Raw genomic sequence first — 13,991 nt, forward strand, 5'->3', positions numbered from 1 at the left:
GTAATGTATACAAGCAGTTTTGAGAGTGTTGGGTGCCCCACTCACAGACTGAGAGTTTAGTAAGTGCTATTTGTATAGCTAACTTGGTTGTAACATATGTCTTTACAATAACTAGCCTCTCATCTTCTACTTCAAATGACTTTTGATTGTGATAAGGACAAAATCCCTCCAGCTGCGTTCTTTCTGAATTAACCATGTCAACAAAAACCTCTGCTGCACAAAGTACTGTTATGGTGCGCCCTGTATGAAAAGCCATAGTATGAGGTGTTTTGACTGTGATTAGTACAAACCCCTTCGAGTGTTTTCTTTCTGAATTAACCATGGTCATTGTCAACAACAAGAGGCTGGACTATGGAAAACCTAGATTGGAGAATTATGGTGCATATTGTCATTGACTACCGGACTGAACAGCTGTAGCAAGGTGGTACTGGACAATTTGCAATAATTATCAGATCTTTATTTCCCCATTTCTAAATTTGGACCTGGTGAAGATGCTCTCAGTTCTGATGTGCGTAAAACCTCAGGTAATGTTTTATACTGATTTCTAAAGTTATTTCCAATCCTCTGAAAACCTTAAATGTGGGGCTTCCTATCTCCCAAAATCTAATTGTTTGTATCTTGGTCAGCATACCCGCAATCACATGTCAGGTCTGCAGCCGTAAGGATGATAAATACCTTTTGCCATGTTTTTCATTGCACATATTGGTCATCAGTCATCTCTAATGACTTTATATATCTTTTTGTTTAAGTTTGAAAAAGGTTTTAATTAATGGGACCTTCTTATCAGTTTCGAGTTCGACGACCATCTGGTGGTGATTTGTTTAGTTGAATGTCTCCTAGGCCGGTTTAGTTTGCCCCTTCTTTGTCCTGTGGGTCTCGAAGTTACTACTTCTGAAAAAAAATATGAAGCTTTTTGCAAGAGCGGTAAGACACATTTTTCGAAATTAATGAAATTTGTCACTTCTTGCGACCATTTTTAAGTGCGGAACTACTTATGTAGCTATATTTCGGAGACCAAAACGGATAATTGGTGCAAAATGTCTTGCATATAATTAGGCCTATAATCCATCAAACTGCACAGAATCGTGTCACATCACCACGATCTCTAAATCCCTATCCTAACCAAAGTCAATTTGCATGCTCTGTTTCATGAACTGTCCGACCCCTCTTAATGAATTATCATGTTAGATTAATGATACCTATTGTTTAGGCATTCGTGCAGTGATTAATGCCACATTAATTGTGAAACAGTTGGTTTACAAATCTGGTCAGGGGTTTAAACTCTTTGTTGCTTTTTACTCAGATAACTATCATTAGGCAAACTGTGTTTGGGCTCGGTGATATTAAGTTTGTTTTGCTTGGGTGAAATAGGAACTCTGTCGGACTTGGGTCTTCATCATATCATTAAGGAATTGTCTTGCGGTAATGGCTTGGAAGTAATGTGAAAAATGAATAATGACCATCCTTGATTGAAAAGTTTAAATAACACGGTCAGCTCTGACTCGGTTATCAAAGACTTATATTTGATAGATTTCTTTCTTATCTTTCCACTATGTTTATCTATGTGGAACATTTGAAATTCATCAGTTGTCGAACTTCTTTCAACTTTACTCGAGCAGAAGAAAAAATCTCTGTTTCTGCTTTGATCCGTAGAAATTGTTGTATACCTGTAGTTCTTTTCAGTTGGGGAAACAGAATTTACTTCTTCCTGCCGGGTCCTGGTGTTGACAACAAGCTCATGTTTTATCCCTCTTTTCTCTTTCATATTTATGATCACCCATGAATCTGGAAATAATAGGTTTGTACAATATTCGATTTTTCGAAACTTTTTGTGTCAATTCTGGCTGTTGTGTGATTTTCATGTGATATACTTGTATAGTGCAATGCTAACTTAAAATAGGTCAGGTTAGTTCTGAATATTCAAAGGCATGTTCTTTTGTCTAACACTTGTTTTGCCATTGACATTGTCATGCTTTTACATGAATTAGTAAGTGGTTTCCAGAACCTCAAATGCATGACTTCTATCCTCACCAGCCAATTCAATGGTCTTTTCCACCCTATTTCCCCAACCACAAAAGACCAATGCAACATTTTCTTTACCATAATCACTGCCACTTGATTGGAGCTGCATTTTTCCTCGATTGAATTTTTCAATTTCCTAACTTGGAAGTTCGATGGCATTGGGCAATTGCAAACTTCCTGTGAGAGTTTCGAATTAATTTCCAGGAAATTGGAAAATCACGCAGTATTTCTTTTCCACATGATTGATATGATGGAGTAAATTTCGACCAATCGGTGTATCCTGTGATCTCCGACATGTGCCTCACTTTCATTTCCTCCCTCTCTTTTCATCGTCAATTCAAAATAATCAAATTTCTGTGCCGTCTGTCACATTTTTAATGATTGTTGTATACACTTGTAATTGAATGTAGTTGTGATTTTTTGATAGGTTGTTGTGCTAGAGTACATGGTAATATCATCTTGTTAACTCTTTTAAAGCTAGAGTTGCATGGAATGCCGTTGGGATAGAAAAATCACCATGTTGTCATTGTGATTATGTTCAAATCTGAGTTTCAAATTCAAACATAAAGGAGTTAAGTAAATTAGGAAGTCGAACATGGCTTTGACCGCTAACATGTTTGATATTTAGGAAGGCCACCTCCGTCCCTTAATCGGTCTGTTCATCTTTCGGTCCTGGCTTCATACATACCATGATAACAGTGTGACATGAAAACAGGATGACCAAGCCCCAATTAGCCCTGATGACATTGAGCTATGTCACCTTTGGCCAGAGGTTGACATTTCATGTCCAGCATCAGTGATGTTAGCCGTTGAGCAAGAGTATACCTTCATATCCATCACAATTAAGTCCAACCCAATCTTACTTAACTTGTGTATATCTACATATTGCTGTGCAAAATGCATTGTATGGATTTGGCAATCTTGGGGTGATATTGATACTAATCAAGCTAACTCATCAGATGGCCTGATCGGAGAACGGCAATCTGAAAACTGACCATTAAGGTCGTGTTGTCATCACCAATGTCTGATGCCTTATTTCCCTATTTATTGCTTTCTAATCCGTTAACTAGTCAATGGAACATTTATCATAATTTGTACCAATAGCTTGGCCAGATATACTTAACTACAAGTAATAAGTGTTGATAGGTCAACCGAAAACTGTCTCACAGTTCTCCCCAATACCAGGTCGATGGGAAGAAAGGGTAAAGGTTGTGGTTTATACTGTTGTTCGATATCAATAGCAGTTCACGTAATCAATCGACTTTGCACAACCTCGCCGTCTCTCCTGAAACTTTCCAGGGGTGCCGATTCTTAAGGAGCTACTCATGTACAGTGCTGTACAACTGATCCGTTCCTATATCAACCCATTCATACTCCTGGCTGAGAGCAGCAACTGAGGGGTTAAGCGTCTTGGTCAAGGATGCTGTATCAGTTAGTGTAGAATGAGTTGAACCCATGACCTGCGGGTGATAAGCCTGGTAGTAGTCTATGCTGCTGCCTGTACTCGCTCATTTCGCCCCAAGGTATTGCAGTGGCGATGCAGTGTTCAGATCTGGAACGACCAGGCTGATTGAAACCCTATGAACCACTCTCATCTTATTTGTGCATGAATTAGTGGGAATTAGGAAGCATATGACAGCAAGTCCCCTGATCATAAATTCATAGGATTAAAACAATTACACAGCAGGCTTCCTCTGCACCACAGTCGGATTATCCATTCTTTGCCTGAATGGATGATTGAATCGTTTTAACCCTGCATTTGGTAAAAATGTCTGTGAAATGGCATATGGAAATCATTTACTGAACAGACATATTATTTGATAATGGGACTTCTTAACTCCCAGCAACCAACGAGCCGCATTCAGCCGTTGCCCTCTTGTGATGGGTGGTAAACAACAAACCTTTTGAAGTCATGCTTAATACTTGATGCTGAAGTGATTCTCCAAATAGTTGGGTCCCAAAAATATGGGGCCCCTCATGTAAGGCACTTGTCTGCCCCCATCTCTTGAGAAGTTTTGATGGTTAAAATATACTAAGTAGGTCTCTAACATACAGTTAGATTTTCATTAATGTTTTCAAATTTGTCTGTCTGTGGACAGTGGTTGTCAAAAGGGTAGGTGTGCTGTGCTGTGCACCCGCTTGGTTCCCACTATCAGCTGCCTATAGCTTCCCTTGATGTCACTCTCATCAGATGTACAGCTCTGATCGCGGTGTGGTCCCCTCTCATCCATCTCAAGTCTGAAGAACTTGTTGAGAGCCCTTACAAAAACACTTCAGAAAATGTTCACTGTTATCATTGGTGATATTGCAAGTTAGGTTTTCTGTCATATTTCATGGAGTGCCTCAAAGTGTTTTCCTTTGATGTTGGGGTGGTCCTTTCTCACTCATTCTAATATCTGCAGGGTTGACATATATCCTCACCCACAATTTTCAAAGAATGAGCAATATTCCAATAATTTTGATTACCAACCATTGAAAATTCATGTAGCTCTCCGTGTGATACCTGTTGAATTAACTTTTATTACCGTAGTCTATTTGTTGTATATACATTGAAAGTCTTGATAACCAGCGAACCATGACATGTATTGGAAGTTGCTTAAGATCTAGATGCTGAATCACACTATTTCACACTGTCAAAAAATGATAAGACTGAAAATTTCGAGATGTAAATCCTTTTCGGTTAAAAAAATTATAATTGGTGTTTAAAATTCTGAAGGTTTCAGGGAGATCTCCCTGATGAGTTGTTTTAAAATTCATCAAAATGTCCAATGACTCATTTTCGAATATTATGATCTTGCTTTAATCGTTTCATGATTTTTTGGCATCAGATTCTTAGTGTGCCATAAATATCTTGAAGCATTTAACACCCAGGAAAAATTACTCATGCGAGTTATGGAGTGATCTGCTATGATTTGAATCCTTGGAAAATCTGACATAACGCAAAATGGGATTGCAGCCTTTGAGTATGATTTACAGATGTTAACCCATAATACTCAAACTCGATTATTAATTGACAGCTTTAATGTGATAAAATCTGAAGCGTTTTAAAAAAATCGATGAGAAGGTTTGTGGTACTGCTGGTGGTATCTTAGCTCTTTGAACCTTTTTGAGTCTTTGCTGGAATAGCTAGTTTAAAACCTAACATTTTGATTGCCAATTTCCTGCTGTTTCTCTCATGCTTCCATGCACGGAAACTAAAGACTCAACATTTTAGTTCCACTGTTTTCCACCAGGAACTGTCTTGGTCAAGTGACGCCTGCATCAATTCTACATAGCGATGCAGGCTTCACTTTACTAACTGAGGTGTTCAATTCATCTGTTCAACCTCAGTTGAAAAGAACTTTAACCAAAATTGTGGTCTCTCCGATCTTAAAAAGGGGGCTGATGAGCAAGGCAAATGCAAGTTTAGTCTCGTGTTCGTGAAACGATCCAGCGTTAGTTGAATATGTAATTATTGATTCCAAGTCCCCTACAATTGGTTCGAGTCCCGAGGGCTGATGAGAGTACCCCTACAGTTGATATCATTGTCACTAGGTTGTTTACACTGGAAATTAGGTGTTATTTTCAATCTCGCCCCTTCAGAAATTAGCTGATCGCAACTGATCGCAATTGGATGGAAACTATTGATAATCGCGATCGTGGTGCTTGTCTCGAAATTGATCGCGGCAGTTATCTTCCGCGGAGGCATGTCACAGTGATATCGCCCGGGTTATTTACAGCAAATCAACCATGATAGTGATTTAGAGTAGTTAAATTAACCCTTTGGTTGCTGTGGATGAGTTTGGCTGTCGTGTAATTGACAAGATAAATTTGGCGTCCACCTCTTTTTAGACCTGATTATGGCTGGGGGGGGGGGGGGGGGGGGGGTCAGCTCACATTAAGTATCATGCTCGGGTCACAGGTATGCAGGGTTCTTCCAGAGGTAAGTTCCCAGAGATAGGTCAGAGATGGGACTTGCAGAATCCCATTCAATTTTACAAAATATACTTGTGCCTATGGGCAAATGTGACACTAACTATTAATAAGGGTCACACTCTACTCTAAATGCAGATGGAGAAATACTGTGTCTGTGTTTGAACGAAGACTCTTCAGATCAATGAAGGGAAAGTGGCCCTAATGGTCTAGATGCATGTTATCCATCATTTGTTTTAGGTATGTATGCATGCATGAACTGCCTTTTATGAAGGCAGATGAAAAAATACCCTGTCAAGCCAGAGAAAGACGACCCTTTTAAATTCTTTCAGGCAAAGTGGCCCTAATGGGTCTAGGTGTTCCTGACACCCTTTCTCATCTGTCAAGCTGACAAAAAGAGGAAATATTGCACACAGCACCGACACGGCTAATGACTAGTCATTTATTAAAATCCGTCTCTGGCACTTAAACCAATTCAATTCAACGGAAATCATCCCAAGGTCTCGGTGATTTTCACCAACTTCAGGATATCATCGACAAAGGACGAACAGTCTTTGACATTGGTATTCGACGACCTTGGATGGCTCCATAAATGACCTCATTGATTCATTGCCTTAAAAGTCTTTGTGTCAATCCGAGATATCAATTAATATCTGCTAAGGACAGAACAGGTTAATTAAGAAATCAATTAGTATTATTTGTATATTGACAGATCAGCAGAAAGGGAGATTTGCAGCCATAATTTTCGACACACCCAGGAATTGCCTAACAACAATCCTGATGAGTTTATCTCTTGCACACAATCAAAACTTCGTCTTTACAGAAGTCAAATTTAAATAATGTGCCGTATTCTTAATTCATCATGCAGTTCCAATTTGATATCTAGAGTAAACAGAAACTGTCAGTGGGAGAAACTTTCAGCAGCTGTTATATTTGCATAATCCGTCTTAGAGGGAAGTGAATTAAGAAATGGAACTGATGACCAGAAATCTTAAGATGAATTTGACTTTCGCTTTGACAGTTGACATTGTATGAATGATGGTGATATTTCCAATCAGACATTTTGAGATCTAATGTCAACACATGACGGATGACATCTTGGCTAGATTGTGTGGGAACTATAATTGTCAAATAGAGTTTAGAACATCCGTCTCTTCCTTCCCTTTCCTGTACTCAGTTCATACAAGCTAACTATAGATACTGACATGATTGACATTGACTCCGTTAGTCTAGACTGAGAGGTGGATGAGCTGTACCCAGTCATGGTCCTGTTCTGCTGAACGACTTAGGCCTCCTCGATTATAATTCATCAGTTCATTGTAGTTAGTATATAATTCTTCTACAGGGATTTCAAGGATAGATTTTCGGGTTTATTTCCGGTGAGTGCCATTTATGGTTCGGTGTAAATGCCACATGAGTGGCTGGACATCAAGCCACCTGAGAGCACCTGGCTGCCATGAAGGACCCTCTCCAGTTCCACTTCATGGGCCAGGATATCCTTGTCAATCTGTTGACCAAACCATAGACTACTAGACCATCTGTCTGGCATTTTCAACTCGAAGGTCAGTTGAATCCAAACACAAGTACAAAATATACTTCAATCAAGTTGTTGTTACCTCGTCTGTGGAAGCCGCTGCAGCATCACCCCTTGTTTAACAACATCAACAAAAAATGATGGATATTATAAAAGTGCTGTCTGGACCAGTGGAACCAAAATAGTTTTAAATATAGGCTGGCCACACATGATTTATCTGAATATGTATATGACAAAATATTTTATGTGCCCTATTTGCCTTGTATGATTCTCGTGATAATTGCATCATTATTTGCTATTGTTAAACATGTTAAACTGTCAATCATCACGTTCTGTACTGAAAGCCTCAAACCCAATTGTTTCCTTAATAACATAATTAGAAACAAATCAAAAATCAGTGTGAGTACTTATGAGTTGTGTATTAATGTACCCCTATATTACAGAGCATTTATCGTTATTGAATGGTGCAAGTTTGGACAGGTTCTTGATATATTTCGGAAAGCACAATTGCATACCCAGAGCACATTTCTACGGCATCAGCTTGCCATTATCAACAAGGTTCATGAAACCATGAGAAATCTTTTGTTGAAGCGATCACTGTGGCATTTTAATTCTAATGACCTGTAATTACTAAAAAAGAGTCAATTGAATTAAATTCAATTTAAAAAGTTCAAACTACTTGTTTGCTCTTAAAAGTACAGATCGGATGAAACCAAGGTCAGAACCTAACCGCGCTACCAAGGGAGATTCGTTGATTCCACTACCATTCCCAATTAGGAATGACAGTTTAAGAGTTTTATACGGTGAAAATGTGGTCTCATGAAATCTATCTCGCTTCTGAGACATGTTTCCCCAATTGGGGTGAAAACAATAGCAATGCCCAATTAACCTAAAGAAACGAATTGTATGTTTTATATTTGGTATCACAGAGTGTTGTCATGGTATTGTATATTATTGTGGAGAGGTAGCAATTGGCCTCTGTAAAAAAGTGTGCAACCTGTGACCACACAACAAAACTCAAAAAAGGAGGGCATGTGCAAATTGGTATGCGTTTCGAGGGATTGTACTTCCTCACTAAGCCATTATTGATTACAGCTAGAGAGCACAGTGATATACATCAATGTTCCAGATGATGGACAAAGAGGAAGGAAAGTGCATAAGCTAATTAAAAAAAGTTGAAGTCTTCTGAAACTCGTCAGCAGGCTGTTGTTCTTCATCTGAAGGTCAAGTTTTGTTTCATTCTGCTAAGCCGAGGATGTCCTGCGCACTTGTGTAGAGGTTGTAAGCATAGTGCAACCCACAGCTCAGGGTGGAGCACAATCTATCAACAGTTTGACTATGACAGGCAAGAGATAGCTTAAAGAGATTTCAGCTGAAAAAATAGATGGTGGGAATAATAGAAAGGCTGGCCTGGTGTTCCCCACCTGCGAATTTAGTTGGCATGAAATAAAGCCCAGTCTACAGCCGCTACATGGTCTGAAACAACATAATCGTCCCGCCAGGGATATCGTTTTTCTTGAAGGTCATCTTGTGGTATTTGAGCAAATTGATTTTTGGATAAGTGACAATGGAGAGAGGATACAAGATTAGATCTGTCACTGCGGTCTGTAACGAAAGAAGTCAGGTCAGAGGCGGTCATCCTTTTGATTGTTGCTGGTGTCGAGGTGTTCTGAAGTGCTATGATATTTCAGTGAGAAATTCTGCTTGCGAGAAGTACTGTTTCAGACCAGGTAAAGAAGTGTTGCTTGACAACATCTACAAAAAAGCAGGTATCCCTTCTTCTACAACATTTCATTTGGTTAGATTTGACCTGTTGTCTTACTTTGCCCTATCAAAGGATGTCAATCATAGATAATTGCCATAATTGCCACAGGTTCGACTAGTTCTCCTTCTTCCTGCCGAAGGGTCACTGCAATTTCAACCCCTCAACAACTACCCCATCCCCATCCCCTCCCTTAAACCCACCAGGGTACTGTAGTTCAATGTGTAAGTGCTGGCCAGCTCCAACTGCTTCCCAAATAACCCAATATCAATTAATCGTGGATAGGATTTGGGGACAAAAGGCGATGGTCATTTGCAGGTTTAATATAAGTCTCTCAGATTGCCTTTCTAGTGCTTTGTTCCCTGATTAGAGGGGTCGGCAGCTCAAGTGACAGTTTGTGATACCCTGGGACTAGCACAGGTGAAAGAGGGCAGCTAGAACAAGGGAAAGGGACAAAGACGGGGAGTCAGAGGTGTGATGGGGTATGATTAGATTATCAAGCAGATGGCATCGAGTGACCAGTGGAGACTCTTGTTCGGTAACACCTTTATAAAGGCAGGGAAAGTGGGTCTTTGATGTTGGGATCATCCAGCTCCAGGGCAGGACGAGAGACGCTACTGCCCGAAGTTGGGGAGATATTGAATGAATTCAATGTCCTGGAAGAAAAAGATGAGGCTTCGATATCTCTGTTACTCTTCTACATGATGTATGTAGGGCGTGTCCATGTCGAATCTGGTCCTAGGGTGAAGATCGGCAGACAGTGAAAGGGAATGGGAAGGCTTTGATAATGGGCGACATTGCTGGCAGGCATATTGAAAGGTTGCTCTAGATCAGTGAGTGACTTAAGGATTTTGTTCGGCATGTCATATATTTGCTGGTAGGCTTCATTGTGTAGGTACTTTCATCAGTATATCATAACAAACTTACTGTGATACCCACTTATGATGATGTGGGGTCTCTGTAGATATAGAGACAGACATAATGCTATGACAGTACGTAAACAAATATGCGAAGAGTCATGAAATTTGGTGACAGCCACTGGTATCATATTTGTAAATATTGCATTTTCTCCGAATCCTGGCCGCATTGGAAAAAGCTACGAACGGGGCTTGAACTTTTAACCTATTGTTCGCAGCTAGGCCATTGGGATCGCTACCTGTATTAGTCTGTAAATTTTACGTTTCGGAGAATAGGCGTTAAAACTTAAAAATTAGCATCAGCTTATTTTTTTGTTTTGTCGATTTGCGGATATGCAAATAAGGGTTCACAAAATAATCTGCTGATATCCAGTTGATGTTGATCTCCAATTGCACGCCAGGGATGGACTGCTAATCTCAATCAACACCCAACAAAGAGATCGAAGTGACCATAAAGTAAAGCTTAATAATTACAGAGGTGCAAATTATATCATTTATACATTTGTTCAGACATTAAGGGTACCAGGGTGGGGCAGGATATGAGGGTCCCATTAGGACCCATCGGGAGTTGTTCCTCAGATTAATCTTGTTAACTATCAGGGCTATTAGGGGTTAGGACAATAGCCTTGTTTGAGACAGATGTTAGGGAAAGGGTCCAAGTACTGATGCTTATGACACCTATGGGAAGGAACTCCCAAGGGGGTGATCTGGTAGGAAAGTTTGCACAAATAGGGATTAAAGCAGGTCTGGAGTTTACTGGAAATTTCTCTTTGAGTTCGGGATAGGGGCATAGTATTTGGTCTTCCACATGTAACTCCCCCCCCCCCCCCCCATATACACCCTAACACAATCAGGTTGTAAACAACACCTATTTCTATCTAACATGTACCCACATATAAACAAATCACTTTCAGCTTAACTCAACCTGATTCTGTATTGAAAGATGGCAACAGATTTCAGCCTGTGGGGTAGAAATGTGATATATTGACAAAATTCATCAGGTGTCAAGATTAAAAAGTGAAAAATCTGATATCATGAGAAGTTACACTGACTGAATTCTGGTCTCACACCTTTACACCAAGCTTGGCTGGAGATAGCTTTACCATAACTTCTCCTTTCCTTGGTATCATGTCAGGCATATACACCTTCACAACATACCAAGTTGGAATGTTTCGGGATCGTATGAAGGTTGAAATAAAACATGGTCATTGCCTCATTCTTGGTTGCAGTTGAAGGCAGTGTGTAAGACAATGCTGTTTCCTTCAAGGAGACTTCTGTCTCCGCCAACTTTAGCTTTGCAAACATTTCACATTTTACAGTACTTGAAGAACTTGGAGAGGAACTTGTCTCGACTTCTGCCTGTTTTAGATTTGAGGGATCCTGAACCTACCTATCTTGACTTTCGAGATTCCCTAGACTTTAGGGTCAACATCTTTATCTCTCTGGTCTGCATCTTTCAACCTAGGTTTGACTTTTCAGAATAAGTGGTCATTATCAGTTATCTCCTTAATTATCAACTCCAGCACGAATATAAATATATCTTCAATATAGATAGGATGCTACAGGTGTTTGACTTTCCTAACAGATATCGACTGAACAAGCAGGTTGTGTTAAAACTTGCATGCTGAGAAATTTTAGAATCTTATCACAACTAAGACTGGTATGCTGCTGAGTTAAAAGAAAAAAAAAATCAAGTGGTGATCATATAAAGCGCCTGACAAAATAACTGACATCAACAATTTAGGGTCAGGACACTCACTTTAAATTCCTTGAAATAAGATCTAAACTCATAATGATAGAGTGCAGTGTAGCGTAAAAGCAAAAAGCACAGCGACAAAAAACTTATGAATTATGTCAATCTTCTTCAAGGACCTCGGCAATGGTAAACAGTCTATTGACTTGCTATTGAAGAAACTCTTAAAAACTAATCCCAGCTATCCCGTTACAAAAATATGAGGTCAAGATGTACTCAAGAGACAGAGAAATAAGAAATATTAAAACCGATGAAGATGGAAGGAAAAAATACCAGTAATGAAAAGTTGTCTAAAAATTACACTGGGCTGTTATTTGCCCTGTGGCACTGTCCCAGATGATCTTCTGAATTTCTCTCCTTTCTTTCGTATGAATTAATGCCAAAAACTAAACTGAAAATCACAAGTTTTTTTCAGTTTCAGTGTGACCTGTTACAATTATCTGATGTAAAATGCTACCAGCATCTCGAAAAATATATTCAAATCTCTTTGTTAAGTGGCTCAAATTTTCTATGTCACCATCAAGCTTCAGGCAAAGTCTGATATGTTCCATTAATACGTTGCCTCTCTTCCTCATCCGCCCATTCTTAGCTATAAATGAACCAGATATAATTTCATCAGTTTCTTTATGATATTCGTTCAAGGCCTCGGGCAATTCACTTTTGAAGTGAATGACTCGCATCAAAATCGCATCAAAAAGACATATCATTATAAAACAGAAAAAATTCAAATCTAGGTCTCTTTTGCAACCTGATCACATCTAATTCGGACGTTTCGTTGTCAAAGTCAGAATTTTCTCATTCCAGTTTGAATCGGACAAAGCAGTGAGGTTCCGTAAATGGGCGTCTTTGGGGTGTTCTGACACAAAAATGATCATAAAGGTTATTGTTCATATCTGAGGTATCATTATGAACATATTGAAATGTACTTTTATTATTTAGGTGGCATTACCAACTATTTTGAAGAGAATATGGTTGTTTGGTCTCCCACTACCTTGGACTTAAAGAAGGGATGTCGCCAGATTATGAAATCTAACATTACTCTATCAGGCAGTTACTGGGTCATTATTTTGAAACTTTCCATCTTTATTAGCATGTAGTTTTAGTGAATGGATGTTCCTCCTCTGGCCTTTTCAGTACTCACGTTACTGAATCCAAAGTACTTGATGCCTTGCACTTGCACTGATTGTCCTGTAACGGACCTATTACTAGTAATTAGACCTTCCAAATCAAATACCGGGAAATCGTAGTACACTTTGATTGTCTTCTCAGGCAGTGCAACCTGTAGCCACATTAAAGCACATCTTATCATCACCAGAGCGATGTTAAAGTACAAAGGGATCCTTGATGGCTCCACGAACGCTGATTGTCCTGTAACCTAATAATTACTCTTTAATGTCTTAACCTGTTTGTAGCGGAAAATCAAGATCCTTCTGGAGGCATGATCAAAGCATAACTTGCCGTCAATTCATCAGATCCCGGACTTGGTGTATATCACAGGTTTTTGTGGCTCCATGTCAGCTGTGATAAAGTCCTTTTGCTTGGCATTCGCTTCGTATAATTAGGCCTACGTATCAATACAATGATAATCTTGATTCTTGGTAGTATATATACTTTAAAGTTTCATTGGAAACGTTACTATTGTGCACGGCAGTTGTGATCTAAAGGTTCATTCGAGGCAAAGACAGGATATCATGGTAAGTTTTTCTTCAATTGTTTTATTGTCTTTATTCAATGATTAGACCCTTTTGATAAAAAATAGGTCTGGGATTAGGCCCTCCAGAATAATCATCTTGAGTCCAAGTGATATCAACTCGCTGGTTGTGGTGGGCCTAAATCAGTAACATATGCCCACAGCAGGCATCTTCAGTTTGAACAACATTTTCTGATGAAGGAAACAGACCCTCAGGCCTTCCTTTACTCATGCTTTCCCCTCATCAATTCTCTCGACAAAGAGTCCATGGAGAGATAGGATCCCTGTAATCCATTTGGGGTTACAACTTTTACCAACCATCCCATCAGTTGTACCCCCTAGCATAGCGAGGTCCAAGGATACGTGAGTTAGACCCCCTGTTCTGCACCAGTATTTGTGGT

General features: G+C 39.4%; 1 protein-coding gene across 5 annotated transcripts in view; it reads left to right on the forward strand.

Moving 5' to 3' along the window:
* The window catches only part of LOC135490636 (E3 ubiquitin-protein ligase PDZRN3-B-like), a 284,538-nt gene that overhangs the window by 120,786 nt on the left and 149,761 nt on the right, over positions 1-13,991 (forward strand). Inside the window, exon 1 of one of the 5 annotated variants that reach the window (XM_064775919.1) lies at positions 13,537-13,594. The exons of the other annotated variants lie outside the window; for them this stretch is intronic. Coding sequence (XP_064631989.1) covers positions 13,592-13,594 — 3 coding nt within the window. The 5' untranslated portion in view covers positions 13,537-13,591. Of the gene's footprint in view, positions 1-13,536; positions 13,595-13,991 lie in introns of those variants that run through there. 5 annotated transcript variants of the gene reach the window in all.

This window comes from Lineus longissimus, chromosome 7 (genome assembly GCF_910592395.1).
Source record: "Lineus longissimus chromosome 7, tnLinLong1.2, whole genome shotgun sequence".
Lineage (NCBI taxonomy): Eukaryota > Metazoa > Nemertea > Pilidiophora > Heteronemertea > Lineidae > Lineus > Lineus longissimus.